We start from the raw sequence: 27,961 nt of genomic DNA on the forward strand, positions 1-27,961 counted from the left end.
AAAAATACCCATCACTACGTAAAAGCACAATGGAAGATGAAGAAAAGCCAGAGAAGAAATATAAAGACCACAAAATAAACTTCACTAAACATATTTGTCAAACATATACCACACCTTAATATCTACATCACATGTTTCAAAATAAAAACCACAATACAATGATCTCCACTATTAGTTTTGAGTGAACTTGTTAATTTAATTCCTTCAAGGCAATGGTGAAATGTGATTTTTTTCTTGAAGCTGAAGACAACTGTAATGTCTAAAGTCTTCACCAAATCATTTATGTAAGTAGGGTTTTTCTCTTGTATGAGCTTCTCCCTATTTTCTGACTTCAAAATGATCTAAACAGGCTTTAAAATATTTACAGTACTAGAGACATCATTGGGAAGTTAAGAAATGGTTATTCCCAGTACAAAGGACTGAGTTTTGACAACTCCCTGTAATCCCTGCTACCAGATACAAGGGTCTAATATTCCCAGAAGCAGAATGCATGATCACATACCCACACAAAAACACAGTGATATCACATAATTACAATTGTACACATAATGTACACATAATGTACAAATAACTGTACATGAAAGTTTTTCTCTTGTAAGCATTAATTCTTGTAACAGGTGTTGAGGCATCTAAAGGCTTGCAGAGTTTTTCTTCATCATGAATTGGACCATGTAACAGAAAGCTAACATGTGGGATTAAAGCCAGAGAAATCAATCCTTCTAAGTTTGTGGTATCATTTGTCAGGATGTAGGAAATGCTGTCCTGCTGATGAAATATGTCACTGGGGGTAGGCTTTCAGAAATTATATCCACACACTACTTCTAGTTCCCACTGTCTGCTTCATGCTGCAGTTTAAGTATGTAAGTTCTTAACTTCCTGCTTTAGCTGCTCTGTCTGACACTTGTGGCCATGTCACTTTCATGTTGGTGCTGTATCACTATGGAACCAAGGGCCAAATTAAACTCTTTTATAAATTGACCCAGACAATATATCACAAAAGAAAAGGAACTAATGCAAATCCATAAAGTTTTACACCTGAATTAGCTATTTCATGCAATTGAATAGTAGTATAAAATCTAAAAGGGTTGCATTATTGTTTAACTTCACAGTGCAAGTGTTACAGCTCTGGAGATAAATGTACATTGACTTAGAAGTCAGGATATAGCTACAGCTATGAAGGGAAGGTATCCTGGATACCTATATCTGTGAGGAGAAAGGAATTTTTGACAATCAGTAAGTGAAATTATACTTGAAGCTGTGTTCCTGTGAGGGATTACCTCTCCACAGGATGTAGCAATACTTCTTTCTGAGAGAGAGAGCACTTACAGTTGGATTCTCCACTGTCCTAATGAACTTTCCCAGGAGAGTTGTCAATTGCTTCTTTGTTGCAATCCGCTAGGGAGTTTCTGATCTGTTCCAGCAAAAGAAGGTCTTCACTAAAACTCATTCAAGACATTTATTTGGGAGGGAGGAATCCAGGAGAGAAACTGTCTCTGCAAAGATGGAAAAGGGCAGCTGCAAACTTAACATGCATAGGGCTTATATCCAGCACTTAAGAGGTAAAGTTATTCCAGGGAGAAGAGTTCCAGGGTGAGCAATGGTCAGATTTCAATCCTGGAATTTGAAGAAGCTCAGATATTAGCTTGACTTCATGCTCAGGGATTAGTTGGATTTGGGCTTAGTCAAGTGTTTCTTTGGTTTTAGATTCAGGGAAAAAGTATAGTGATATTTTATTTGTACTGAAATGTGATTTTATTTGTATGTTAATAAATAAAGTTGCCTGGGGGTCAGAGCTAATAGCAAGCCATCGCAGAAGCTAGGCAGTGGTGGTGCATGCCTTTAATCCCAGATTTTGGGAGGCAGAGGTAGGCAGATCTCTGTGTGTTCAAGGATACAGTCAGCATGGAGACACACACCTTTAATCTCAATACCAACCATAGAAGACCTGGAGGTCTGTACAGACAGGCAGTGACGAGGTGGTCATGTGGTTGGGTTTACAACCAATGAGAAGGCAGAACAGAAAGTTTATTTAAAGACAAACACACAGGAAGTAGGTCTCTTGGCTGAAGAGGATAGCTGCAGCAGTGAAGGGTAAGGCTCTTAGCTCTGACCTCTTGGGCTTTCATCTTTGCATTGGCTCTGTTTCTTATTTAATAAGACGATTACTTCTACAAAAAAAAAGTGTGTTTCTTTCACTGGTCCCTTTTAACATTTTGGGCCTTGTTTGAGAGTGAGTGTGTTTCCCTACTGGTTCCGAATTCAGAGACAGTGAATTTTTTTAAACTCTGGTTTCCAAGTCAGGGTGTGTTTTTCTCTCTGATTTCATGGTCATCTTTCACTGGCTCTATTTTCTGGGTCAGAGTGGGTTTTTGTAGCTGGCACTTTTACCCTATACATAAGCTTTCATCATAAATTTATTTTTTCAATGAGTTTGTTGGTGCAAAAAAACATGAAAATGGACATTATAATGCTTGAACAGTTTGTAGACAATGTCAAATATTTTTCTACAGAATATATACTCTTGTGTAATTGACGATAAGTGTTTGATTAAAGATCTTACCAAATGCTTAATAAGATGCCCCCTTTTTCAGATAGACAAAGATTATTGTAGTATGAAAAGGCTTGAACACATTGATTGCACACAAAAAGTTTTATTCCCAAATAAATTTCAAAACTTTATCACACTGACAATATTTACAGATTTTCTCTACAGTATGTTTTTTTCTCATGATTTTGAAGATTACTGATACATACAAATGCTTTAGCAAACTGATTACATTCATAAGGTTACTCCCCAGTATGTGTTCTTTTATGCATTTGAAGATGACTGTGACACCCAAAGGGTACTACATTCATAGGGTCTCTCTCCAGTATGTGTTCTTTTATGCTTTTGAAGAATACTGTGACGTGCAAAGGCTTTACCACACTGATTACAATTATAGGGTTTCTCTCCAGTATGTGTTCTTGTATGTCTTTGAAGATGACTGTGTTGTGCAAAGCCTTTACAACATTGATTACATGCATAGGGTTTCTCTCCAGTATGTGTTTTTTCATGCCTTTGTAGATGACTAAGATATGGAAAGACTTTACCACACTGACTACATTCACAGGGTTTCTCTCCAGTATGTGTTCTTTTATGCAGTTGAAGATGACTATGATATGCAAAGGCTTTACCACAATGATTACATTCATAGAATTTCTCTCCAGTATGTATTCTTTTATGCCTTTGAAGAGTATCAAGACACACAAAGGCTTTACCACATTGATTACATTCATATGGTTTCTCTCCAGTATGTGTTCTTTTATGCTTTTGAAGTTTACTGTGACATGCAAAGGCTTTACCACAATGATTACATTCATAGGGTTTCTCTCCAGTATGTGTTCTTTTATGCATTTGGAGATTACTGTGTTGTGCAAAGGCTTTACCACACTGATTACATTCATAGGGTTTCTCTCCAGTATGAGTTCTTTTATGCATTTGAAGATGACTATTATATCCAAAGGCTTTCCCACACTGGTTACATTTATAGTATTTCTCTCCAGTATGTGTTCTTTTGTGTATTTGAAGATGAATGTGTTGTGCAAAGGCTTTACCAGACTGATTACAGTCATAGGGTTTCTCTCCAGTATGTTTTCTTTTATGGATTTGAAGTGTACTATGATGGCCAAAGTCTTTAACACATTGAGTATGTGTAGAAGTTTTCTCTCCAGTTTGACTTCTTTCATGCCTGAAAAAATAATGGAACATGTAAATGCTTTATCATATTCAATATACTGTTTGATCTTTATATCTGCATGAAGTAATTTTACATTTAATTATAAAGAGGAATTAGATCTTAACCTTTTATTGCTGTGTTTTCAATCATCTTCCCCTTCATGAAGAGTTGCTCTGCACCTTTTACGATGCCTTTGGTGGTAATATCCTTTATTACATCATCCACATTTACAGAATCTTTATTTCTATATGAGAATTTCTACATATTTGAAGAGAACTGGAAAAACATAGAGCTTTACCATGCTATTACATTCATACATTTTCGTGTCCTGTGAGTTATACTGCATTTGCTAAGTTAACTAGTACAAACAAAGGTAGTTATACAGTCCTCATACTCATAAGGCTTGTCTGCCGTGTGGGTTTATTGATGTTTTAATGATTAAACCAATAACTTGTATACTTGAATCAAATTCAACAAGAATACTCAACATGGGGACTGCTATGTATCTTCTAATTGTTCTGAGACATGGAGATGTTATATCTTTAATATGCCTATGCTGATATGGCTTGTATCCAGAGTGACATATGATATACCTAGTAAAGGAAGAATGACAAGAGAAAAGGTTTCCACACTGAATTCAGTTGACTTTATGTCCTCATAGACTTGTGGTATAGGGATTAAGGTTTCTCCCCAACAATGCCCCTTGACTCTGACTCTAACTTCCCCTCTCACTAAAAGCAAGTCACAACAAGTTTATGAGTTACACTAGCATTACTATGGACTATTTGCATATTAGAAGGTTTTGGAGATATACTTATCACCTCTTCAATGTGAATACCTTTTGTAATGTGAGTAGTGTGAAATAAATGGACTGACAGTTCTACAGCATAGTTCTAATGTTGCTACAATTCAAAATGTGATAAATGTTAAGGCACTGTTTCCTTGTCTTCTTTCTTAAAAGAATGCCTTGGAAATGCTAGTCACCTACCTGAAATTGAAATACATGGTCTGTGAGAATTTAATAATTATCAATGAAGTTTAAGCTGTGCTCATTTACACTGTTGCTTCTGTTTAAAATTCCAGGACACATTACAATTTCTTCACAGGTACATTTTTATCAGCTTGCACAAGATAATTACCTTTCATGTCTTTTAGAACTTTGACAATGTTCTTCAATATTATGGTCTTTCCAACTGTATCCTAAAATATAGTACCAAAAAATTATGTTATAATATTGAAAACTGTGCAAAATTTAAGTCATTATTTTCAGTGAATCTAAGAACCATGACTGATTTCTTCACCCCATCCTTTTTTCTCAATCAAATTACAGATGAGCATCAATAATCATGGAGTTGTTATCCCCTTTTACTAAAACAAGAAGGAAAATTCAGTATTACCTATAATCGTGAGATTCCTATAGGTCTCCAGCATCACATCTTTGTAGAGATTCTTCTGGGAATTATCCAGCAAAGTCCACTCTTCCCAAGTAAAGTCAACATGCAAATCATCATAGGTCACTGCATTCTAAAATATTCCATACATGTATACAACAGAAAGCATGAAATTGACAACAGTGTAAATGTGTACTTCTTTGACAGTATAGTCATATAATACTGGTAGTCCCTATACTTGTTTCATGACACAGACATGATAATGAAATCAACAATTCACTTTAGAAGGAAACTGAATGGGACATTCATCGATGTCATTTCTGTACCCTTTGAATAGAACAACAAACACACAGAGAAGTAAACAGATCAACAGTACAGAGAAATTATATGAATAATTACTAACTATAGAAAAGAAAAATAAGATGGACAACTGCGAGTATTGGCTCATGCTTTTAACCCAGCCCTCAAAAGGCAGAGGCAGGTATATCTGACTCTGAGTTGAATGCCAGGTTATTCTATGCAATCAGGTCTAGGAAAGCCTAGAAAGACATATTAAGACCCTTGCTCCCAGGCAATGTCAGTAGAACAAAAAAGATAGAAAGAACTCAGGTTTTTTACTGAAGTTCCTACAAAGAGTTATGCATTCACTCCAGTTCTGTATTCATCTTCAAGAAAACTGAAGTGATGAAATTCAAACTGAAAAACATCAATAAGATTTTACTAAAAGGCACTGCATTTTTAAACAGTTATAAATGAACAAGTGAAAATATTAGCCATATAAATGCTGATCATAAATAATCAACACAGAGCAAGAGAAGTGGCTAAGCAGTAAAGAGCTCTTCCTGGTCTTGCATAGAGGTAGGCTCAATTACCAGTACTTATATGGGAGATAACAACTATCCATTACTACAAGTTCAGGGTTATTGAGACCATCTTTTGATCACTCTGAGGACTTGGAACCAACATAGCGCATATCCATGCATTCAGGTAAAATACTCATTTATTTAAAAATTCTAAACAAATGCAATGGGCAGGAAGAAGTTCATGCACCTGCAAACCAATGACTCAGAAGGCTCAGGCACTATTAATATTATGAATACATGTCATTCTGGGAAACAGAATGATTCTCTCTGCCAAATTTTAAAATTCAAGATATGTGTGAAGCTCAGTACAACAGCATAAGCTTGACTTGCACAAAAACCTACATCCCAGGCCCATCACCCAATAATATAAAAATAAAACAGTCAGGAATGTTGGCCCACTTTAATTCCTGGACTTGGGAGCCAGGGTCAGGAGGAACTCTGAATTCCAGGCCAGCCTAGTATACAGATCTCCTTTCAGGACACCTAGGGCTACACAGACAAACCTTGTATTCAAAAACAACCAAAAAAATTAAATAAAAGAGCAGGTTAACAAACTGCCTTAGCACTGAATAGCATTTGTTTCTACTGCATCTTATGCGATTTAGAAATAGAGTCTATAATGGTGGTGAAGGCATGACAATACAAGGAAGCTATCTGATTAGTTTCAACCACAACACAGTAAACACAATGAACAGGAAATTGGTTGAGGCTATAGACATGCATATCACACACCTGGTGAAGAATATTATCCCAAAAGGTTCCTCCTACTAAAGCTGCAATCAAAAGAAAGTCACCAAGGAGAGACACATGTTCATATACATCATTGTATCTGGGAGGTTTTTCATTCAGTCAACTACATTCTGACTATAGGCTCATGGTCGTCTATGAAAAAAATGTATTTAGTCACTTCAATGATCCTCATAGTCTGCAATAGCCCCTACACTGTTTCAAATGTCCAAAGTCTCTTCTGAAAGTCAAGACAAACTCTTTACAGTGACATCTTGTAAAATCAGAAACTGAGTTATATCTTTCCAACATACAATGGCACAGAATACCATTCACATTCCAAAACAGAGAAGTGGATACATAGCAAGGGAAGATTGGACCAGGGCAGGCCAGAAGCACAGCAGGACAAACATTAAATAACTCTGTCTCTGTCTCATATGCATGGGAATTCAGTTTCAAATGGCTCAGATGGTCCTATACATTCAACTTCTTTTTTTTTTGGTTTTTCGAGACAGGGTTTCTCTGTATAGCTTTGTGCCTTTCCTGGAACTCACTTGGTAGCCCAGGCTGGCCTTGAACTCACAGAGATCCGCCTGGCTCTGCCTCCCGAGTGATGGAATTAAAGGCGTGCGCCACCAACGCCCGGCCAACATTCAACTTCTTATACATCTCTCTGTTTGGTTACTTCTACTTTCTATATGCAGCTAGGTCTCCATGGGAGATGTCTCATACCTTAGGTATCCCAACATCATCTGGTCATAAAATGCAATCCAGGCTGTTATGGAATATTATTTTAAGATGTGTTACATTCGTCTATGCTGTGGAACAATTGTTTTTAATTATGCAAAGGTGTGTTGCATTCTTTTATGTCACATTTTTTAACTCTTTAATGCTATGATACTTTGCCTGTCTAAAATACTTGATTGGTCTAATAAAGAGTTGACTAGCCAATAGCATGGCAGGAAAGGATAGGCCGGGCTGGCAGACAGAGGGAATAAATGGGATGAGAAAAGTGAAAAGAAAAAAGGAAGAAGGAGCAAGGAAAGGAGAGGACACCAGGGGCCAGCCACACTGCTACACAGCAAACCATGGAGTAAGAAGAAAGATATACACAATAGAAAAAGATAAAAGCCCAGAGACATAAAGTAGATGAGATAATTTAAGTTTAGAAAAGCTGGCTAGAAACAACCCAAACTAAGGTCAGGCACTTATAAGAAGGAATAAGCCTCCCTATGTGTGATTTATTTGAGAGCTGAGCAGCAGGCCCCCAAAAGAATAAAGAGTTAAAAAACTAAAAGCAACAACACCAGGCCACATCCTCATAGCTTCATGCAATGGACTCTCAGAATCTCCTCACTGGGTTTCTGACTCTGCCAAACATAGATGCCTGCAACAATGCTGAACCAAACCCCCAGACTAAGAATCCATAGCTTAAATTTTGATTTCTTCTTGTTTCCAGGACCAGTAGATGATGGGTGATCCTCCAAAATTTGACTTAATTGGGATGGAATCTATCATGCTTGGACCACAGGTGCAACAGGTTTTGTATGAAGTTGCTCTCTAGGATTAAGAATTACTTTGCTTACTCCTTCCATGAATTGAAGGTTTAGCTGGATGCAGTCTTACCCTTAGAGCACCCTGCCAGGCTTCCATTCCATAACAAGGGCCTTCTCTGTAATAGCCATAAATTCCTAGAAAATTGCCACCTATTTCAGCACTGGAATGCTATCTGAAACTACCTTTTCATTTTTGTTTATTTCTACCACACTTGTTTTTTTTTTTAACCACTGTAGACCTGAATGTCTCATCAGCAATAACCATCTAGCAGATTCTATTTAAGAAACTAGTCCATTAATTTTTAATCATGCATTACTAAATTTTCAGGGTATGGGCCAAATAAGATTTATGAGCCAAAAATATCACACAAATGACCTCTAGTTTAATTTTTATTGATTCTATTTTAAACTGAAATTCTATAATCTCAATCTCCACTTTCTGCCATTATTCTTAACATTCTCATCTTCTTGGTCATACAAGACAGGCTGATAAAGTTCTTTTTGCAACTTTCTATGATTTTTTTGCCACCTTAAGTCCTGATATCTTTCACATTCTTCCAAAAGAAAACATTCCCAGGTCCTACCTAGGAACAAAATTACCTTTGGTGTTCCATGTTTTGTTCTAACTTACTTTTTATGCTGCTGTGATTAGATCTTCTAACCAAAAACATCTCAGGCAATGAATGTATTTGTTTGGCTGACTGTGTCAGATCACACTCCATCATTCTGGGAGCTTAGGATAGAAACTCAAGCTAACAATGAAGGCAAAACCCATGGGTAAAGCTTGCTTCCTGGTGTTCTCTCTTGCCTAGTCACTGTCTAGCCCAGGTCTTTCTTTTTTCTTTTTTCTTTCTTTTTTTTTTTTTTTTTTGGATTTTTCCAGAAAGGGTTTCTTTGTGTATATTGGTGCCTGTCCTGGATCTGTAGACCAGGCTGGCTTCAAACTCACAGAGCTTCACCTGCTTCTGGCCCCTGAGTGCTGGGATTAAAGGTATGCACCACCACCACCTGGGTCCAGGTCCACTTTCTTAAGAATATTGCTACCCCAGGTGAAGTAGCCATCCCTGCTACCCTAGGTAGAGGAGCCTTCTTATTTCAATCATCAATCATCAAAATCTCTCAGACAAAAGAGTTTTTGGCTATTATGAATAAAACCACTATGAATCTAGTTAAGCAGTGTTCCTTGTGGTAAGATGTAGGACCATCATATGGGTATATGCTCAAGAGTGGTATAGCTGGGTCTTTTTTGTTTTTCAAGACAGGGTTTCTCTGTGTAGTTTTGCTGCCTGGCCTGGCTCTTGCTCTTTAGACTAGGCTGGCCTTGAACTCACAGAGATCTACTTGGCTCTGCCTCCTGAGTGCTGGGATTAAAAGTGTACACCACCACTGCCTGGCATAGCTGGGTCTTGGTATAGATTGACTCCAAATTTTCTGAGGATTGCATATTGATTTTCACAGTGGCTGTAAAAGTTTTCACTTGCGACAGCAATAAATCCCCTTGCCAGCATTAGCTGTCAGTTGTATTGTTGATCTTAACCATTCTGACAGGTGTAAGACAAAAGTTCAAAGTACTCTTGATATATATTTCATGATGGCTAAGAATGCTGAACAGATCTTCAAGTGTTTCTCAGCTTCTTTATACTCCTCTACTGAGAATTCTGTTTAGAGGTGTACCCCACTATAATTGGATTATTTGGTTTGCTGCTATCTAGTTTCTTGACTTCTTCATTATCCTGAGTGAGGCAACCAAAAAGTACATGGTATACTCATTTATATGTGGACATTGGCAGTTAAGTAAAGTCCAATCACAGTAAACACAGTTAATCACAGTACAATCTGTAGATTTGCAGAGAGGCTAAATCATGAGAATGGCTCTAAGAGGGATGCATGGATCTCCCTGAGAAGAGGAAATAGAATACATTTTCTGGATTCACTTGAGACAGAAGGGAATGGGAACACATAGGGTCAGGTGAGTAAGGAAGGGGCAAAGGGGAAAAAAGACATGGAAAAATGACTGGAAAAGGCTATATTTTAGCAGGGGACATGGAATCAGTACAGGGCAAAGTTCCTGAAAACTATCAGGGTGACCCCAGTGAGGACTAGTAGTAATTTAGAAAACAGAGACTGAAAACAGAGACTGAGCTGGGTGGTGGTAGAGCACGCCTTTAATCCCAGAACTCAGGAGGTAGAGTCAGGTGGATCTCTGTGAGTTCAAGGCCAGCCTGGTCTACAAAGTAAGTTCCAGGAAAGGCTCAAAGCTACACAGAGAAACCCTGTCTCAGAAAACTAAAAAAAGAAGAAAAAAAGAAAAAGAAAAAAAGAAAAAAAAAGAAAGAAAAACAGAGACTGAACCAGCAGTTTTCTAAAACCACATAAGGTTCCCAGTTGTGGGGCTGGCACCCCAAGGCAGACACAAAACATTCAGCTGACACTTGTCTTCCCTATAAGATATGCTGGGGCAATGGTGGCTCAGAAATTCTGTAGTGCCCAATCAATGACTGGTCTAACTTCAAGCCTAAGCTGTGAGAGGCTCCAGGTTTTCTTGGATAATCAGAAGCTTACACACAGCCCCTTGCTTGCTCATGGGAGGTTACTTAGATATATTGCCTGAGAGTTGTCAGGATGTCTCTGTTTTCACTTATGCCTTAATCTATGAATACAACTTTTTATGACTGTTATTTCCTAAGTTTGTTGAATATAAAAAGTGTAAAAGACATGATAAGACAGAATAATGAAAGAGAACAACATGATAGAGATCAGCATGATCAGAACAAAAAAGAAACCATCAGGATAGTACATGAGTGTTCTTACTTTCCCTAATAACCCTCAGATAGAAAAGTCATAGTTTCACCTTTCTGTGGATTTCCCTTTTAGTCCTTAGTGCTGTTCTAAAGGTGGGACCTTTGGGGCAGTTCCAGGAAAATACACTTGGAATGTATTGTATGAAAGAAGAAAAAATTTTCAAATAAAGAAATAGATGTGGGCACAGTGAGAGAGGATTGAATGAAGGCAAGACTAAAACTCATCAGGGCAAACAAATCCTGTATGTAGCTCTGTCTCATACAAGTGTGGCTTCATTCTCAAAAGGTTTAGATAACTCTATCCCTGAAATTTTCAATACATGTCTCTTCTTTGCTACTTCCACTCCCTGGATGCAGCTCTCCTTGTCAGATGTCTCATAGCGTGGGTATTACAACATCCTATCATCTCAAAAAACAACACTTGTTTCATCTTCACAGCTTCATGCAATGAAGTCTTTTCACCGGGTTTCTGACTCTGTCAAACATAGATGGATACAACAGTGCTTAACTGAAACCACAGAGAAAGAATCTATGACCTATAAATTTTGTATATTTCTGGTTTCCAGGACCAGTACAACATGGGTTAACTCCTCAAATTTAGTTTCTAAGTTGTGATGGAATTCTACCATGCTTGGACTGAGTCACAACATGTTCTGTATGAAGTTCTTTTTTCAGGTTAGAAATCATGTTGCCTATTCTTTCCATAAATAGAGAGCTTAGATGGATGGAGTCTTACCCTTGTAGTACCTTTCTAGATGTCAAATGCTGAGAACCTTCTCTTTAATAATGCTATATTACTAAGAGGGATACAGATCACCTTGAGAAGGGAAAACAGAGATCTCCATGAATAAACTGAGAATGGGGTGGAAATAGAGGGGAGGGGATGGGGGATGACAACATGAGAGAATGGGATGGTCAAGCTAGGAAAGGGTGAAGAGGGAAAGCAATGAAAGAGATATCTTAATAGAAGGAGACATTATGGGATAAGAGAGAAACCTCTTGCTAGGAAAATTCCCAGGAACCCACAAAGATGACACCAGATTAGACTACTGTCAATAATGGAGAAGGTGCCTGAACTGGCCCACCCTGCTAAGCATATTGATGAATACCCTAACTGTTATCATAGAACCTTCATCCATATCTGATGGAAGCAGATGCAGAGATCTATAACCAAGCACCAGGCCAAACCCCAGGAGTCCAGTTGAAGAGAGAGAAGAGGGATTCTATGATCTATGGGCATCAAGATCATGATGGGAAAATCTACAGAGACAACCAAACCAAACTAGTGGAAACTCATGAACTTTACACCAATAGCTGTGTAGCCTACATGGCACTGGAGGACCTCTGCATAAGTGAGACAGTTGTGAAGCTTGATCTGTTTAAGGGGTTGCAGGCGATCAGATCAGGATCTATCCCTGGTGCATGAGCTGGGGTTTTGGAGCTTATTATCTATGGCAGCACACCTTGCACAGTCTTGATTAATGGGGGAGGGGCTTGGAACTGCCTCAACTGAATGTACCAAGCTTTAGTGACTCCTCATGATAAGCCTTACTTTTTGGAGAAGGGAATGAAGGCTCAGTTGTGGGGAAAGGCCGGGGATAGTGGGAGGAAGGAGGAGAGGGGCATCTGAGCTTGGTATGTAAAATTTATAAAAAAATACTAAATAAAGAAAAAAAAAGCAAAAAAGTAATAAAATTAAATAAAATAATTGCTGGCACCTAAAGTCAGTGCAAATTACTTTTCAAACATACAAGAACCAACTCAGGTTTACTACTGAACCATCTTAGGTCAACTTCATGAGTAGGGAGATTTTTATTGCTTAAAATAATTTTGTCTAAAGCAAAGGTGGCTATGATTACCCAAATTCACTATATCTACTGGTCTATGTAGTTGCTAACACCAGTTTGAAACTTATTTAGTACTAAACATTAGATAGATGCCTTTGCTGCAGGACAAAGTTGGCAACTGAAGATGCATACAAATACACCATCCATTAGTATAGGCGGGTGACAGGGAAGTCCTTATACTTTAAAATACACAGATTACATGTACTAGCAAATGATCACTCTAGTGTGGAGATTTCACATGGTGCCATGTTGAGAGTTCCTCCTTTTGTGAAACTCTCTAGAACTGCAAATTACAAATATCTACATTACATCATTTTTATTTAAAATTCCATTTTCTAGGATTCATCTCCTAACTGCTGTGATTTGGAGTAACTCAGATGGGGTTGAGTAAGCTGGAGTAAGCTCCTCTTGCAATCCTGACAAGCAGCCAAACTTGATTACCATTACCCCACACTTATTGAGTATTGAAATCCCATATTTTATCCACCCACAATACTGTGAATGGATGTGAACAAATGCCCTCAGTCTCTGCTGATTCTGTTATATAGCTTGCATTGGCTGAACCACTTTCATTTCTAACTCTACAAAATGCAGTAAACCTAGTTCTTCTGATCTAATACTAACTTCTTATGATTTGTAGGAGTACATGGCATATAACCACATCATTCAGAAGCTGGGAGGAAAGATGCCATGAATCAGTGGCCACCCTGGGCTAGATTTAAAAAAAAAAGACAAAACAATTCCATTCAGGATACTGAGGGTAGGCAAAAAAATTTCAAGTCCTTTGCAGTAAGAAAATCACATTTGAGGTAATATTATTGCTCCAACTTTCTTCTCTGTTTGTGTGATTAAATTCTCTAACCAAACACAACTCAGGTAATGAACAGGAGTATCTGGTTAATATACATAGGTCACAGTCACTCCTTGTGGGAGCTTAGGATAGAAACTCAAGCTAATACCTAAAGGCAAAACACAGAGAAACATTGTTTCCTGCTTTCTCTCTTACTTTGTTACTGTCTCCTGCTCAGCTCACTCTCTTATACAGCCCAAGCCAACATGCTTATAGATGTTGACAACTCAGTGGAAGAGACTTCAATCATAACCACCTCAATTTATCTCAGAAATCAGATAATCTGATCTAGGCACACCCTCAATTGATGTAACCTCAGATGACTCTATGCTATGTCATGCTGACAGCTGAGGCTAATTAGGAAAAAGAGACAAAAATATACAAGAATGTTTTCAAGATGCAAAGCCAATGTACTAATCATATCAATCACTAAGCAGCAAAAACAAACAGGAAAATAGCAACAACTGCAAAACACAGATATGCCAGGAAAGGGGAAGAGGCAAGCATCTAAGATCAAAAAGAGAAAATTAAAACTGTCTCTCCACAGAAACTTTCCAAACCAACAAAACTCAAGGAACTCAAAACATAAGACATTTTCTGAATATAAAATTGGTGAAACTCCACCATTTTCAAAAAAATGAACAATATAATTTAATTATAATTACTAAAATCAACAACATAGATGGCACCACTGACCATATAAGATACAAAGACAGACCTAGAAATATATATTATGGTCTCTTAAACAAGAACAGCAAGATTCTAATGTAAATTAAACCATAAGAAGTTACTGGCCAGCACTCACCCTCTGCATTTCTTTTTTGTCCTTTGTCAATAATAGAAAATGGATAGGGCTATAAGAGCTGTTCCACCAAAGTTGGAGAGATTTGCTTAAAGATTTCTGATGTTTTAACTTTGTAAAAAATAATTCTGATTATTAAAAGAATCTCATTCTCTTATAATAAAGAAAAAGATACTTTGTTAGGATCATTTGGACAACATTGTGTTTCCTATGACTAATGACTGGTGGTAAGCCTGCATCAGAGTGAGGAAATAAAGTCTTTTCCAAACCAAATACAAGATAAAAGATTTTTAAGATTCAGTGTATACCTATAGCAACTTGGTTTACCTTACTTGCTTTATAAGTCATAAGCACTTCTGAAAGCACATTGTTTGTCACTATTTTTGTTTATGTTTGTGCATGAGAGAGAATGTCTTCCATAGGTATACAGGTGACATACAAAATAAGAGGGTATCAGATCCCATAGATCTGGAATCGTAAAGTTATGAGCCTCCCAACTTGAGTGTGGATATCTGAACCCAGTCATCCCCAAGAAGAAGATGTGCTGAGCTGCCTGCCAAGACACATAGGACTTTTTATCCAATAAACCAAGTCTTTCACAGATTAACAACAATGAGAACAACAAACCCTAAATAAATAAAGAAGCAACTAAATGATCCTTGGGAACATGATGCATCAAAATTAAGATGTTGCTTATGGTAAAACTCTAGCATAAAATGACCACAATCCAATAACAATACCCAACAATTTATTGCAGGAAAGCTGATTACAAAGCTATATTGACAATGGAAACACTCAGAACAATCAATGGAGTTATGAAAAAATAGTACACATATTGATATAATATGACTTCTATCCTTACCACAAAGCTACAACAATCAATAATGTGTTACTGTATTTGTAAAATAATGAAGAGGATAGAGAGAAAAAGTCAAGAAGAAAGGAAGGAAAATATAGTCAACTATTAATCAAAAGACCAAAGGAAACTTATCCAAGAAAAATGTGATCTTAGCCAATGTTACCCAGCTACCTATGATTCTGTGTGTATAGATATTAAATAAGCACAGACTTTACAACTAGCACAAAATTAACTCAAAGTGACTCTTGAACAATTGTTTCTGACCCTCAAGCTACAGAAGCCCATGCTCTAGAGCTCTAGCTGCAAAAGGAGGTGATCTCTTGCTGCCTCCTTGTGGTTTCAGGTAAACCCAGCCCCACTGATGCTCAATTCCAAAACAACATAGAAGAATAATTTCAAATCTGCTTTCTGTCACATGAATTATGATACAAGATATGGATTCTACCCTATCTACTTGACCAACACCATGTACACCAGAGAAACCTCTGCAGCTCAGAAACACCTGTTATCCTTGGAACTAAACTTGACTAAATCAAACCATTGCAGCAGGTGGTAGCAAAAAACTAGAAGCATTCTAATCACTAATTGCTGAAAGACAATCCACATCAAACTACTGGAAATATTTATAAAGTCAAACTTGAAAGTGGAATGCAATATTCAGAACTTTGAGAAACCAGACATGCAGTTTTCCAATCTGTCTTCCAATTGCGCACCATAAACAGTGCCCATGTGTGCACACTGGACAGTGATATTACAAGCATCATATTCTCCCATGCCAGAACTGCAGTCTCTCCCTACCCATGAAATTCACTGACATTCAGGCTCAAAGTACGAGGACCACCCAGTTCATCACATTGACCAACAGAACCACAGTCTGGCTCATGGTCCATCCAAATCCCAACAGAAATAACAGCTCAACACACCTTCTCTGAATACCCTATACTCACCATGGCATAGCTGTGGACTTCCTTACAACTCATTATGAGAGAAGCAGAGGGTAATCTAGGAAAGAATCTGCAAATTACCCGCCACTCTTAATACTGATTGCAAAGCACTCTTAGAGTTCCTCATTGGCCAGGACCACTCAGCTAGGCCTCAGAATATTAACAGCTCACCTACTGTGTGATCAGAGATCAAATGAATCAGAAAGCAGAGTCTTTCCAGCTTTGCCCTTCCAGCCCAGCAGACAGGGACCTAGTCTAGAGAGTATCTATTTTTTGTAGACATTCTTTTACTCTCTTAGAGCATATCCTATTTCTCATCCAAAGCACAGGTTTCTTTGTGTGCACAATCCATTATACACTCAATGTGCAATGCAGCCAGCCCATCAACTCATAGCTGGGAAATTGTGTAGCCAAACAAAGGTTACATTCACCCAGTAACTGTTGTTACTGAATAAGTGTTGTTAAAGAAAAGCAGGCAAAACAACAACAAAACAACAAAAACAAACAGGCCATGATTAGAAAACAATGAGTGGTCATGGTATGGCTAAAAGGCAGGTAAGAGAATGTGGATATGAAGCAGTAATGATCTCAAAACATTAATTTGAAAAGTTGAAACAGACTTTATGGCCATGTGCTCCACAGTATAAACATTTGCATTAGAGCACATGAAAGACTTCTCAAACATTTTATCTCTGGCTGTACATCTAAATCCTGAAAAATAACAGCCCTGTTAGGCATGGCCACAACATTTTATCCATATCTATTCTGATTGAACTACTATAACTATAGCAATTTTTTTTCAAGACAAGATCAGTCCTTTATCCAGATTCTTGATTACCCTTGTCTGTGGAACCTAAGAAATGGCCAATCAGGATATTTATAAAATACCTAAAATTGATTACCTAATTCCACATTGCTATTCTTAAGTACTGTTGAAGTAGGAAATCTGTAAACCCCCATCCTGCCTCTCCCTTTAGGAATTATGACTCCACCAGCTTCAAAGTTGGTCAATGAACTCCATTCTTGCACATGTCACTCTTCATTTATAACTTTCCACTAAAAGCCAGAGAGATGGAGGTCACTCGTTAAATGACTTATTTTTCCTTCTCACTGACCAGTCAAGGTGCAGAATGGAAGGAGTTGCAGGACTTTTTTCACAAGCACAGGCTTTTTTCACAGCAGAGGCAGGTATAGGTATTCAAACCAATTCTCACTTACGTACAATGAGGCAAACCTAAACTAAAGGAAACATTACTCTACACAGAAATCAATAATCAACATCACTTGAGAGAAAAGGATTAAAACTATTGATTACCTAGAGACATTGGAGAACAGAAACAAATAGAGATACGAGCAGTAATGCACTAAAACGGGTATTAAAAATTATACTAATAAGTGATATTTAAAATGATAAAAATCATGTATTTTTAAGATAAAAAAGTTCAGCTATATTGATTTTGAAAAAGAATAGGTCCTTCCCTAATAGAGGGAATACCATTAATATGAGGTAGATTGATGTTGCCCATATGAATATGTTGACTGCTGAGATCTATAACTTAACACATACGGTCACAGTCAATGGCCTGTTTCTCAAACCTCGGAGCTGACATAACTGTGTCAAGCAGGATTGAACACATCTGAATAGAAGAGTTGCCTAATTACAAATTCAATATTCATTGGCTCAAGATAACCTTCCCAAACTTCCCACTCTTACAATTTGGTCTGTGATCATTCACCTGACATGAATTAAAACATGCTTAGAAGTTACAAAATAACTGCTGCTACCACAGTCACATACTTTTTCATAATAGTGACCCCAGTAGCTGAATGCATACCCTGCTTTCCCCTGCAGTGTACACAATTCTTTCTATTTGGTCTGAAGTCAAAAGCAATGCTGCATATGTGAAACCTTTTCCTGTCACTGCATTGAAGAGTTGACTCCATGACTCAAATGGATAATTTTAAAACTCTGAGGTGGTACAGTCAATTAATTTAAGAATTTGAAGGTGTAGTATAGAGGACAGTGAGATTATTGGCCTGGAAAGCAAGAGAATAGAAGCAAGGCCACTGGAGTCAGCATAAGAGAGCTTGTCTCAGAAGCATTTTATTGACAGGATGGAAATGCAGTTGTTCTAGAATTAATATGATTTCCCAGGCACAAATCACACTTAGGGTATTAATAAAGAAAAATACCTTTAATAATAGTACGCATCCATCTCTGGCAAATGCTCAGAAAGGAGACAGCCCAGACACATTTTGCATTCAGCATATGTGTATGCTGTCATCATTGTGTCTTTTAGCTTCATGATCCAAGTTGTACTTTGAACAATTTAAATAAAGACAGGCAATGTGTAGGTCTAATCATATGGGCAGATGGGTGAGTTAGACATCAAAAATATTCCCAGGATTGTTTCTTAACTATACCAATGATCTGAAAGAGCAGATCATTCTTTAGTGACATTGTGCTGGGGTGAAGCTAACAGGGGTTGAGAATGATGGGAAAAGTGGAAATAGTAAAGATAACAGCCAGACTAGGGAGGTCTTGCCTAAGCTATGTTGTATGTCATGTAAGCTTCTGAAGACAGAAGTGTACTGGCTAACAATGGTGCTCATAAATACATTTATGAGGGAGAAGACAGACTGGAAAACTGTATGTCTGGTTTCTCGAAGTTCTGAATATTGCATGCCATAAAAGGGAACACAGGACATTTCAAGATTATTATTGAGCAAGCCCACCTGTATTCTTGGGACTGATAACCATAGATATATGTGGGATGTGAAGCAACCCCACCATATAAGCCCTGGTTCCAGACCATTAAAAATTCACTCAAACATATTCCTGATTTTAGGGAAGGAGCTCTGTATTATTGTCAATAAATCAGGTACTTAGGGAAAGCTCCCAAGGCTTAGGCCCTAAGCTATTACTAGCTCTCCCAAGAATGTTTCTCCTCCTTGACTGAAGGCCTAAATGAAAGCCTTGCTTGATCAGGCCAGTCCTTAACACACAGTGTTTTTCAAAGAAAACTGGAACTTTATGCCACAGCAGGCCTTTTGGTGGTTTGTGACCCTGTAATGCCTCAATAAGCAGCTTGTTAGAATCTCATGCTTTGGTAAAGGTTTGGGCCTAGTGTCTGGTTATACATAAGCAGTGGCTTCTTTGTGGTGTTTTGGAGCCAAATGTCTGGACAATCCTGATGAACAAATGTATATCCTTCTGTCCTAATCTCTAACATGCCTGGCTAGAATATATTTATTTCTGGAGTATTTTAGAGGAAGTCCTCCCTCTGCTAAGTTCTATTTTGTGAGACTTTCTATCTCCTAAGATTAATAAATCTTTTAAATCACTAATTCTATTCATCTACATCACACATTAGTAGTGGAGTGCTTCCCAATGCATGAGATGCATTTTACAACCCCTCACAAATTTAACTATGAATGGACCTTGCATGTAAAAATTAAATGCAAAATACTGAACCTTTATATGGTACTAGAAGGTACTCTCCAAGTTTGGCAACCTGCTTTCCATGGGTGCACCAAAAGTATGTTGAAGTTGAAAGATTTTTGAGGGGAGTGGGTTAGGCTTTTTTGAGACAGGTTTTCTCTGTTCAGTTTTGGTGCCTGTCCTGGATCTTACTCTGTAGATCAGGCTGGCCTTGAACTCATAGAGATCCACATGGCTCTGCCTCCTGAGTGCTAGGATTAAAGGTGTGCACTACCATTGCCCAGCTCATGCACCACCACTGCCCAGCTTCAAAGATGTTTTTAAGCACAGCTCCCTACTTTCAATTCTGTGAGCAGATTCAGCCCACAAAACAAAGTTATTCAGAGTCTTGCCCCTGGGTCCAGGGAGTTTCAAGTATCACATGGAACCTCATAGGACATGCAGGCAGGTTCCAACCCAGATCCAGGGAGAACCCAACACACTGGATCCTACACCTCACCATCTGCTCTACCTCATCTGGAAACAGTAGCCCCTCACTCACCATGTCATGCTTTCTCTGGTCAGCCATGTTCTCTTCTCAGTTCCCTGTAGCAACATTCACAGCACAGCACACAAAACCAATAGCACCAGATCCTGTTGAAAGCCAAGTCTGAAGCCTGTGGCATCAGGAAAGACCCTGTAACACTTTTGACTGGCAGGTCACCTCTAGACCTGATTGGCTAGTGAGACCCGAGTAACAAGAGCAACTCCCATAGGGTTACAAAGTGCATAAAAACACAGCACAATGTTTCCTGTTCCTCCCTTCCACCTCTGACAAAGACTTTTTCTAGATCAGCAGAAATATGCATATCAATAGTACTTGCTCCTGGCTGCAAAAGCAGACCCTGATCTCTACCTGCTCTCCATAGGTACTTCTCCTTCTTCCTCCTGGACAGAATGTGACTAGCTAGCTTATACAGACCACTATACTATGTGGGCTGGAGTGATTCTCTGCCACAAAGGTAGAAGGGTGCCTGGAATATTAACAACTAAAGAAAGATTTAAACACACACAAGGATAGTATTTGTTGTGTGACTTAACACTGACATCAGGTGAACTGAAGGTATTTTTAACCTAGTTGCCACAGGGACTTCAGACAACCAGCAAAGAAAAGCAGGAACTAGATCACAAACAAGATAATACGCCTTTCTCCCATCAGAAAGCTGGATGATGCCTCCATTGCTTTAGGAATTTTACCCCTGAAATTCAGAACACACTGTGGGCAAATTAAATAATAAAGAGTAGTCTACATGAAAAGATGAATACTTAGAGAATAATGGAGCTAGGAAGAATATATTTATGAGCACCATTGCTAGCCAATACATCTTCCTCCATAGGCAGGTGAAAAAAGAACAAAATTCAACTGTCTTATTCAAGCTTCTGCACAGGATTAGGACTGATAGAATGAATCTCTTCATGTATGCAGAAAATTTATTTGATAGAATGAATTCGCTACAAGCATGCAGGATATGAAGGAGATAATTTTAACTAGCACTGCCTGCTGTCTGTTTCAGGGCTATGACATCATGGCAGATAATTTTATTTTTAATTATTTTATTTTATGTATAAGGGTGTTTGCCTATAGGCATTTGTGCAGAGTACTTGCATAGGCCAGAAGAGAATTATAGGAGATGGTCAGGTATAATGGAACTTGTGTCCTATGTAACAACACCTGGTGCTACTTTTAATTTTTAAGCTATCTCCCTAGGCCACATGTTATTTAAAATTTGTTGGCCGGGCGGTGGTGGCACACGCCTTTAATCCCAGCACTCAGGAGGCATAGCCAGGCAGATCTCTGTGAGTTCAAGGCCAGCCTGGGCTACCAAGTGAGTTCCAGGAAAGGCACAAAGCTACACAGAGAAATCCTGTCTCGAAAAACCAAAAAATAAATAAATAAAAAATAAAATTTGTTTTCATACATTTTAATTAATATGTATTAATCAATTCCCCCCACTTGTCTTTTCTCCATCACTTCCCTAATTCTTCCCTTCCAATTTCTTACTTGTTAGGCATGTGAGAATATGTTTGCACAAATAACATGAATAAAACCTGCTGAGTCCATTTTTTTGGGTTATGTTTATAGGGATTCAAGGATGAACACATCGCATTGAATATGCAATTAGGGAGCTCATCCCAGTCTGAGGCTAATTCTCCCACCTGCAGAAGAATTCCACTATTTAATGAGCAACAAGAGTCTTTACCCCAAGTGATTTATGTGCCTTGGCCAGGAAACATTATCAAGAATAGACAATATTATCAAGAAGGCCCTGAATTTCTGGAACTGCAGGGAAAACTATGAACATTGTCCTCAGCCAATCACAGTCTCCCTTGGTTCTATGGTCCTCACATAATACACCAAAAAGCATTCTTATTTGCATGACTTTGAAATCCAGTAATTCCTACCTCCAAATTCTAAGTACCATGATTACAGGCCTGTGCCACCATGCCTGGGTTAGATGGCTTCAACTGCATTTAGTGAGGAATTACAATAACGTATTAATAACAAGAGCAGTTATACTTAACTATATTAAAAACTACTTATCTCTGTGAGTCTGAGTTTTACCATCTGCAAAATAAGGAAAGAACTCTTCCTAGGTCATTGATGAGTTATAACAGACTCAATAATAAAGAAAAACAAAATTTGTCATAGTTGGAAGACAGTGGACAATAAGACAGGAAGGCTACATCTGATGGGAACCTTTTTTGGTTACTGGAGATAGGACCAGAACCTCTCCCCTGACTACTCTAACTAGGCAAGCTCAGCCATTCATCCTCAGTAAGCCAATAAAATGAACCAAGTTATCCAGTGAGTGACATGCCCACCTATAATGCAGGAACTCTGGAGGCAAGGTGGACAAATCTCTCTGATGTCCTAGGACAGCATAATCTATAGTGCAAGTTCCAGGCCAGCCAGGGAATCATAGTAATACTATTCTTTACAAATAATAAAAAAGAGAAAAGGGAATAAAACAAACTTTAATGTAAATTTAAAACATGATATTTAATCAAATTGACTAAGTTGGAACAATAAAGAAAATATAAGATAATTAATACATCCTTGGGGTCCTAAGCAGTTTAGATAGAAGGCAAAAGATATGCAAAACTAAGTCATTTAATGAAGCCATGTAATTAATTTTTTCCATCTTTAAATGCCTCGCACATCCTCATATGGAGGATTCAAGGCCTTTTTCACAATGAGATTCCCAGTGAAATTAGAATTTCATGTGGTCCACTGTTTCACTAGTTGTTAGCCAAAGGGAGAGATATAAATGTCTCTTTAAAATATCCTTATTTCTACAAGGAATGCAGGTTACAGGGACTGACAGGGTGGGGATGGATGGGTTTTAAGGCAAAAGTGTGGACCCCACAGTTGGAACCTGCAGGAACTTGTCACTGACAGCTACATGTACTTGTCTAAAACAGGAAAGAGTGGAAGACTTGGAGGGTAGTGATCTACCACAGCTGAGAGGATACAGAGAGCACAATAGAAGCCAGCTTATTCTCAGGTACCTTAGGTACACCCAAAGCATTTTTCTCTGGTCATTTAATCCTGAGCTTTCACACCCAAAACTCCTTCCCTAATGATTTTTTCATACTCTGTACCTCTTTGTAAATGCCTGATTTCGCCAGACATAAAATCACTTCTGTTTGAGTCTCAGGATCTCCTGACAATGTCATGTGGACTCACCACCATTCAGGGCTCCTAACTGAAAGTTTTATAAGCATCAAGAAAGCAGAATACCATCCCATTCAGACAAGTCAGTCTCATGCCTTCAAATTCCTCTTCTCTCTTTGCAGGAAGTAAAAACTCTAGCATTCATTCACCTGACAATTGTTCTTGTGGACTCACATTGCTGCTCATTTTTTGGCATTGAAGATAAATTTAATCTTCTGGCTTTGATCAAGTCATGAGACACTTTAAAGGCTTGTCAGTTTCTCTCATGATCATTTTTTGTTCTCTTCCCTCATTTTCTGGAGATTTGGGCTTGGGAACTTCTTTAAAAACCATGTCTATATTAGGTTTGGATGTTGTCAAACTTGTATTTCTTTTGGGTGATCAGGGCTGAGGTAAAGATGAAATCAGGACCATCCATTCATACCTTATTGCTATAATGACATGTTCATGGGGCTGAATAGAATGTTCAACATGACAGCACTTGCTGTCATCCACAGGGCCTGACTTTGTTTCTCAGCACCTAAAAGACAACTCACAACTCTCTGTAACTACAGGTACTGGGGATCAGACACTCCCTTTTGACACCCACTGGTACCTGCCATTCACTTGGTATACACATAGGCAAAAGTCATACACCTAAATTAAATTTCACACATTTTGAAAATAACATATACAGTATCCAGTACAGCCAACACTTTACTTCACAGCTGGGAAAACCACTAGCACCAGCTCCTCTTCAAAGCCAAGCCTGTGACAACCAAAGTCAAGTCACATTCAAATGGTAACTGTTGTAAAAACAAAAAGAGGCCATGGATTAGAATACACAGAAGGGTCCATGAGAGGCTTAAAGGTAGGAGAGAGTATGGAAATAATGTAATTATAATGCCAAAACATCCTGTTAAAAAGTTGAAACAGGGTATGGCCATTTGCTTCAGAGACTAGTGATTTGTATTAGAGCACACCAAGTTCTATTCACATCATTTCTCTTGGGGTATACATCTTAAACCTGAAAAACACAGTCATATTAGACAAGGTTACACTATTTTATTCCATTTCATCTATTAACTTTGTACTGGTGTAGCTACAGAAATTTGGTTTAATAAAAATTCAGTTCATTGTCCAGATTCTTGATTGCCTTGTCTGTGGACCCAAGAAATGGCCAGCAGAATATTTATTTATAGTCTAAAATTGATTACCTTAGTACCCATATTTCATAGCAACTGCTGTCACATCAGGAAAGCTTTCACCCTCTTTCTTGTTCTTCCTTTCCTGTGCTGTGACTACACCTGCTTTAAAGTTAGCAAGTGAACTCAATTTTTACACAGGACCCAGTTAATTCATGCATTCACAATAAAATCCAGAGAAGTTGGAGGATAATCATTCACTGATCTATTTTTCCTTCCCACAGTCCAGTCAAGCCCCAGCCAAGGAGTTTTAGGACTGTCTTCCCAGCACTGGGCCCCAGAGGCAGGATTTAGTGTTCAAAGCCATTTTTAATTTTATGGTGTGAGACAATACTGAGCTACAGGAATCAGTGATCTAAACCAGTGGTTCTCAACTTTCCAAATGCTGTGACTCTTTAATACAGTTCCTAATGATGCAGTTATTCCCCTAACTATAAAATTATTTTCACTGCCACTTTATAACTATAAACTATAACTATTTTACCACTGTTATGAATTATATAAATAACTGTGTTTCCCAATCATCTCAGGCCAGTCCTGTGATACGATCATTTGATTCCCCAAATGGAGCCATGACCAAGGTTGAGAATCACTGCTCTCAATTGATATGAATACATAAATAAATAAACAGAATTTAAGAAAAAAATGGAATGAAATTCTTAAATGGAGAAACATTGAAAAACAGGAAAAAAGCAGCAATGCTTTTAAGAAAAATGAATTTTTTAAAATGATATCAATAATTGGTGTTTTTAAATGATAAAAATATTTGGAAGAAAACTTAGCTATACTGACTTTGAAATGGAGTAGGCACCTCCATGATAAAGTAAATACCATTAATACAAGACTGTGCCATGTAAAGTATTAGCCTCTGATTGTTATAAGGTAACACATAGAATTACAGCCATTGGCTTATGTCTCAAACTTCTGAGCTGACTTAACTGTGTCAACTAGGATTACACATATCTGCACAGGAGAGTTCACTAACTGGAAACTGAATACTTTATAGTTTAAGCTATTCTCCCTAAACTGTACACCCACCAATTCTATCTGTTTCTATTCACATGAAAGGAATTAATAATGCAGAAAAATTACAGAGAAAGTCACTCTCCCTGCCACATCAGTCCTTCTATGTAATGGAGAACCCTGAAGCACACTGCCCTTAACTCCAGTTTGTGATCTAGCTATTATCTAGTCTGTTTCCTCCTGTAGTGTACACAGTATACTGTTCCTCCTCTTCTGGTCTGAAGGGAAAAGCTGTGGTCCACATGCAAATATTTTCCATGTTCTGCAATGGATATTGCACTATGTGACTCAAATGGGTCATTTTAGAACTCTGTGGTGCTGCAGACATGTAATCCAAGAATTTAAGGTGTTTATTCAGGAGGATCACAATGGCAATGTTCTGTCAGGCTACAGAGAGGGTTCAAGTCCACCTCAACCAATGTAGGAGACCTTGACTCCAAACTGCTTTTCAAAAAGACTAGAGACACCCTTGTTCTAAAACTAATATACCTCTGTGGCACACCAGGGCTTAATGTTTGCTGTAACCTTGTAATGGTCATTTGAGCAGCATTTATAAGCCAGTTTTTTTAATGGAGGGATGGGCCTTTCTGCTGGTTATAAATCAGGGTTGTTTCCTTTTTTATGGGAATGTAGCTGGTTAATCCTGGGGGAAACATATTTACATCTTATCATACTAATCTCTAACAGGCATGGTTAGCATACTACTTATTTTGGGGGTACTTTTTATGCACCCCTCCCTTACCTAAATTTTACTTTGTGAATTAATGTCTTCTAAGAACTGGTAAGGCCCTTTTCTATCAATTCTACTTTTCTACATCATAGTTTAGCAGTGGACTGCTACTTTACACAGGAGATACTGTTTATGAGCTCCACAGAATTAACTCCAGATGAATCCTAAAACTAAATGTAAAAGGTTCAAAGTGCAGTACTTCTGGAAGATACCAGACCGTGATTCTCTGAATATGGCAAACCTGGGTTCCACAGTGACAACATAAACACTAAGGGGGCCGGCATTTCACAGCGATGTCTACAACAAGGTTATTTCAAAGCACAGACCCACAGCCAGTGGAGTGAAGTGACACAGAGGCTGCCAGCCAGCCCAGGAATTGCAAACACTACAGAGACCCACACAGAAACACACCGGACTATGCAGGACAAGCAGAACCACGCTGGATCATGCAGGACCAGGCAAGAACATGCGGAAGTCCACATTCAGCCACTGGCTCCCCACCCAGCTAGGGAAGGACTCACCAGACTGGCTCTCATGACCAAAATGACCACTCCTCCCAGTCTGGGGACAGCAGTCCCTCGCTCACCATGTTGTGGTTTTCCAGCTTGTTCACACTCTCTGCTCAGTTTCCTGCAGCAGCTCTCACAGCACAGCAAACAAAACCACTAGCACCAGCTCCTCTTCAAAGCCAAGCCTGAAGCTGATGACCGGAAGGAACCTGAACCACTTCTGACTGGCAGGTCACCTGGAGCGCCTGATTGGCTAGTGAGGCCTGAGTGACAAGAGCACCTCCCATAGGGCTACAGTGTGCTTAAAGACACAGCACAATGATTGCTGACCCTGTCTTCCACCCTAGACCAAGACATGTTCTGAGCTATCAGACATTTGCATTTCAATAGCACCTACCCCTGGCTCAAATAGCAGACCCTGCCCTCTTCCTGCCCTCCATTGGCACTTCCCCTTCATCCTCCTGGACACAATGTGTACAAGCTAGCTTGTACAGCCCACTATACTATGTGGGGTGGAGTGATTCTCTGTCATGCAGGTGGAAGGTACCAGGAATATTAACAACTAAAGACAGATTTAAAGACACAAAAGAAGGTGTTTGTTAGGAGTCTTCACACTGGGGTCAGGTGAATTGAAGGTACTTTTTACCTGCTTGTCACAGGGACTTCAGACAACCAGGAAAGAAAAGCAGAAACAAGATCAGAAGCAAGATAATAGGTCTTTCTCCCATCAGAAATCTGGATGATGGCTCCATTGCTTAAGGAATTTTATTCCTGAAATTTAGGGAAAAGTGTTGGCAAATTAAATAATAAAGAGTAGTCTTAATGGAAAGTTGAATAATAGAGAATAATGGAGCTAGGAAGAAAGTCTTTTTGTACATCATTGTTAGCTAGCACATCTTCCTCAGTAGGCAGGTGAAAAAAACACAACTGTAATATTCAAGGTTCTCTACATGAAGAGTCCTGGTAGAATGAATCTCTCCATGTGTGTAGAAAGTTAATTTAA

General features: G+C 38.5%; 1 protein-coding gene across 2 annotated transcripts; it reads right to left on the reverse strand.

The window, feature by feature from the left end:
* Window positions 1-2,635: 2,635 nt before the first annotated feature.
* Window positions 2,636-27,167, reverse strand: LOC114700702 (zinc finger protein 844-like). 2 transcript variants are annotated; one of them, XR_005090053.1, is made up of 5 exons: window positions 26,971-26,989; window positions 5,114-5,240; window positions 4,856-4,916; window positions 3,842-3,992; window positions 3,568-3,728 (listed from the first exon to the last, which is right to left on the reverse strand). XR_005090053.1 is itself a non-coding variant. In XM_037199435.1 (3 exons), exons 1-3 carry the CDS (start codon window positions 26,983-26,985, stop codon window positions 2,788-2,790), a joined length of 831 nt encoding a protein of 276 aa, XP_037055330.1. In that variant the 5' UTR covers window positions 26,986-27,167; the 3' UTR covers window positions 2,636-2,787. The 2 variants fall into 2 exon arrangements, 1 of the variants encoding a protein (XP_037055330.1); XM_037199435.1 differs by lacking the exons at window positions 3,568-3,728; window positions 3,842-3,992; window positions 4,856-4,916 and adding an exon at window positions 2,636-3,476 and having other exon boundaries at window positions 26,971-27,167.
* Between the last annotated feature and the right edge of the window lie 794 nt (window positions 27,168-27,961).

The sequence above is a fragment of the Peromyscus leucopus genome, chromosome X, assembly GCF_004664715.2.
Source record: "Peromyscus leucopus breed LL Stock chromosome X, UCI_PerLeu_2.1, whole genome shotgun sequence".
Taxonomy (NCBI): domain Eukaryota; kingdom Metazoa; phylum Chordata; class Mammalia; order Rodentia; family Cricetidae; genus Peromyscus; species Peromyscus leucopus.

What these genes read in the sequence shown, in the direction of transcription:
- LOC114700702 (XM_037199435.1), bottom strand. An exon ending in TAGGAATCTCACGATTATAG is followed by an intron (nt 3,477 to 5,113) that starts GTAATACTGAAT and finishes TCATCTTCAAAT; the next exon opens with GCATAAAAGAACTCATACTG.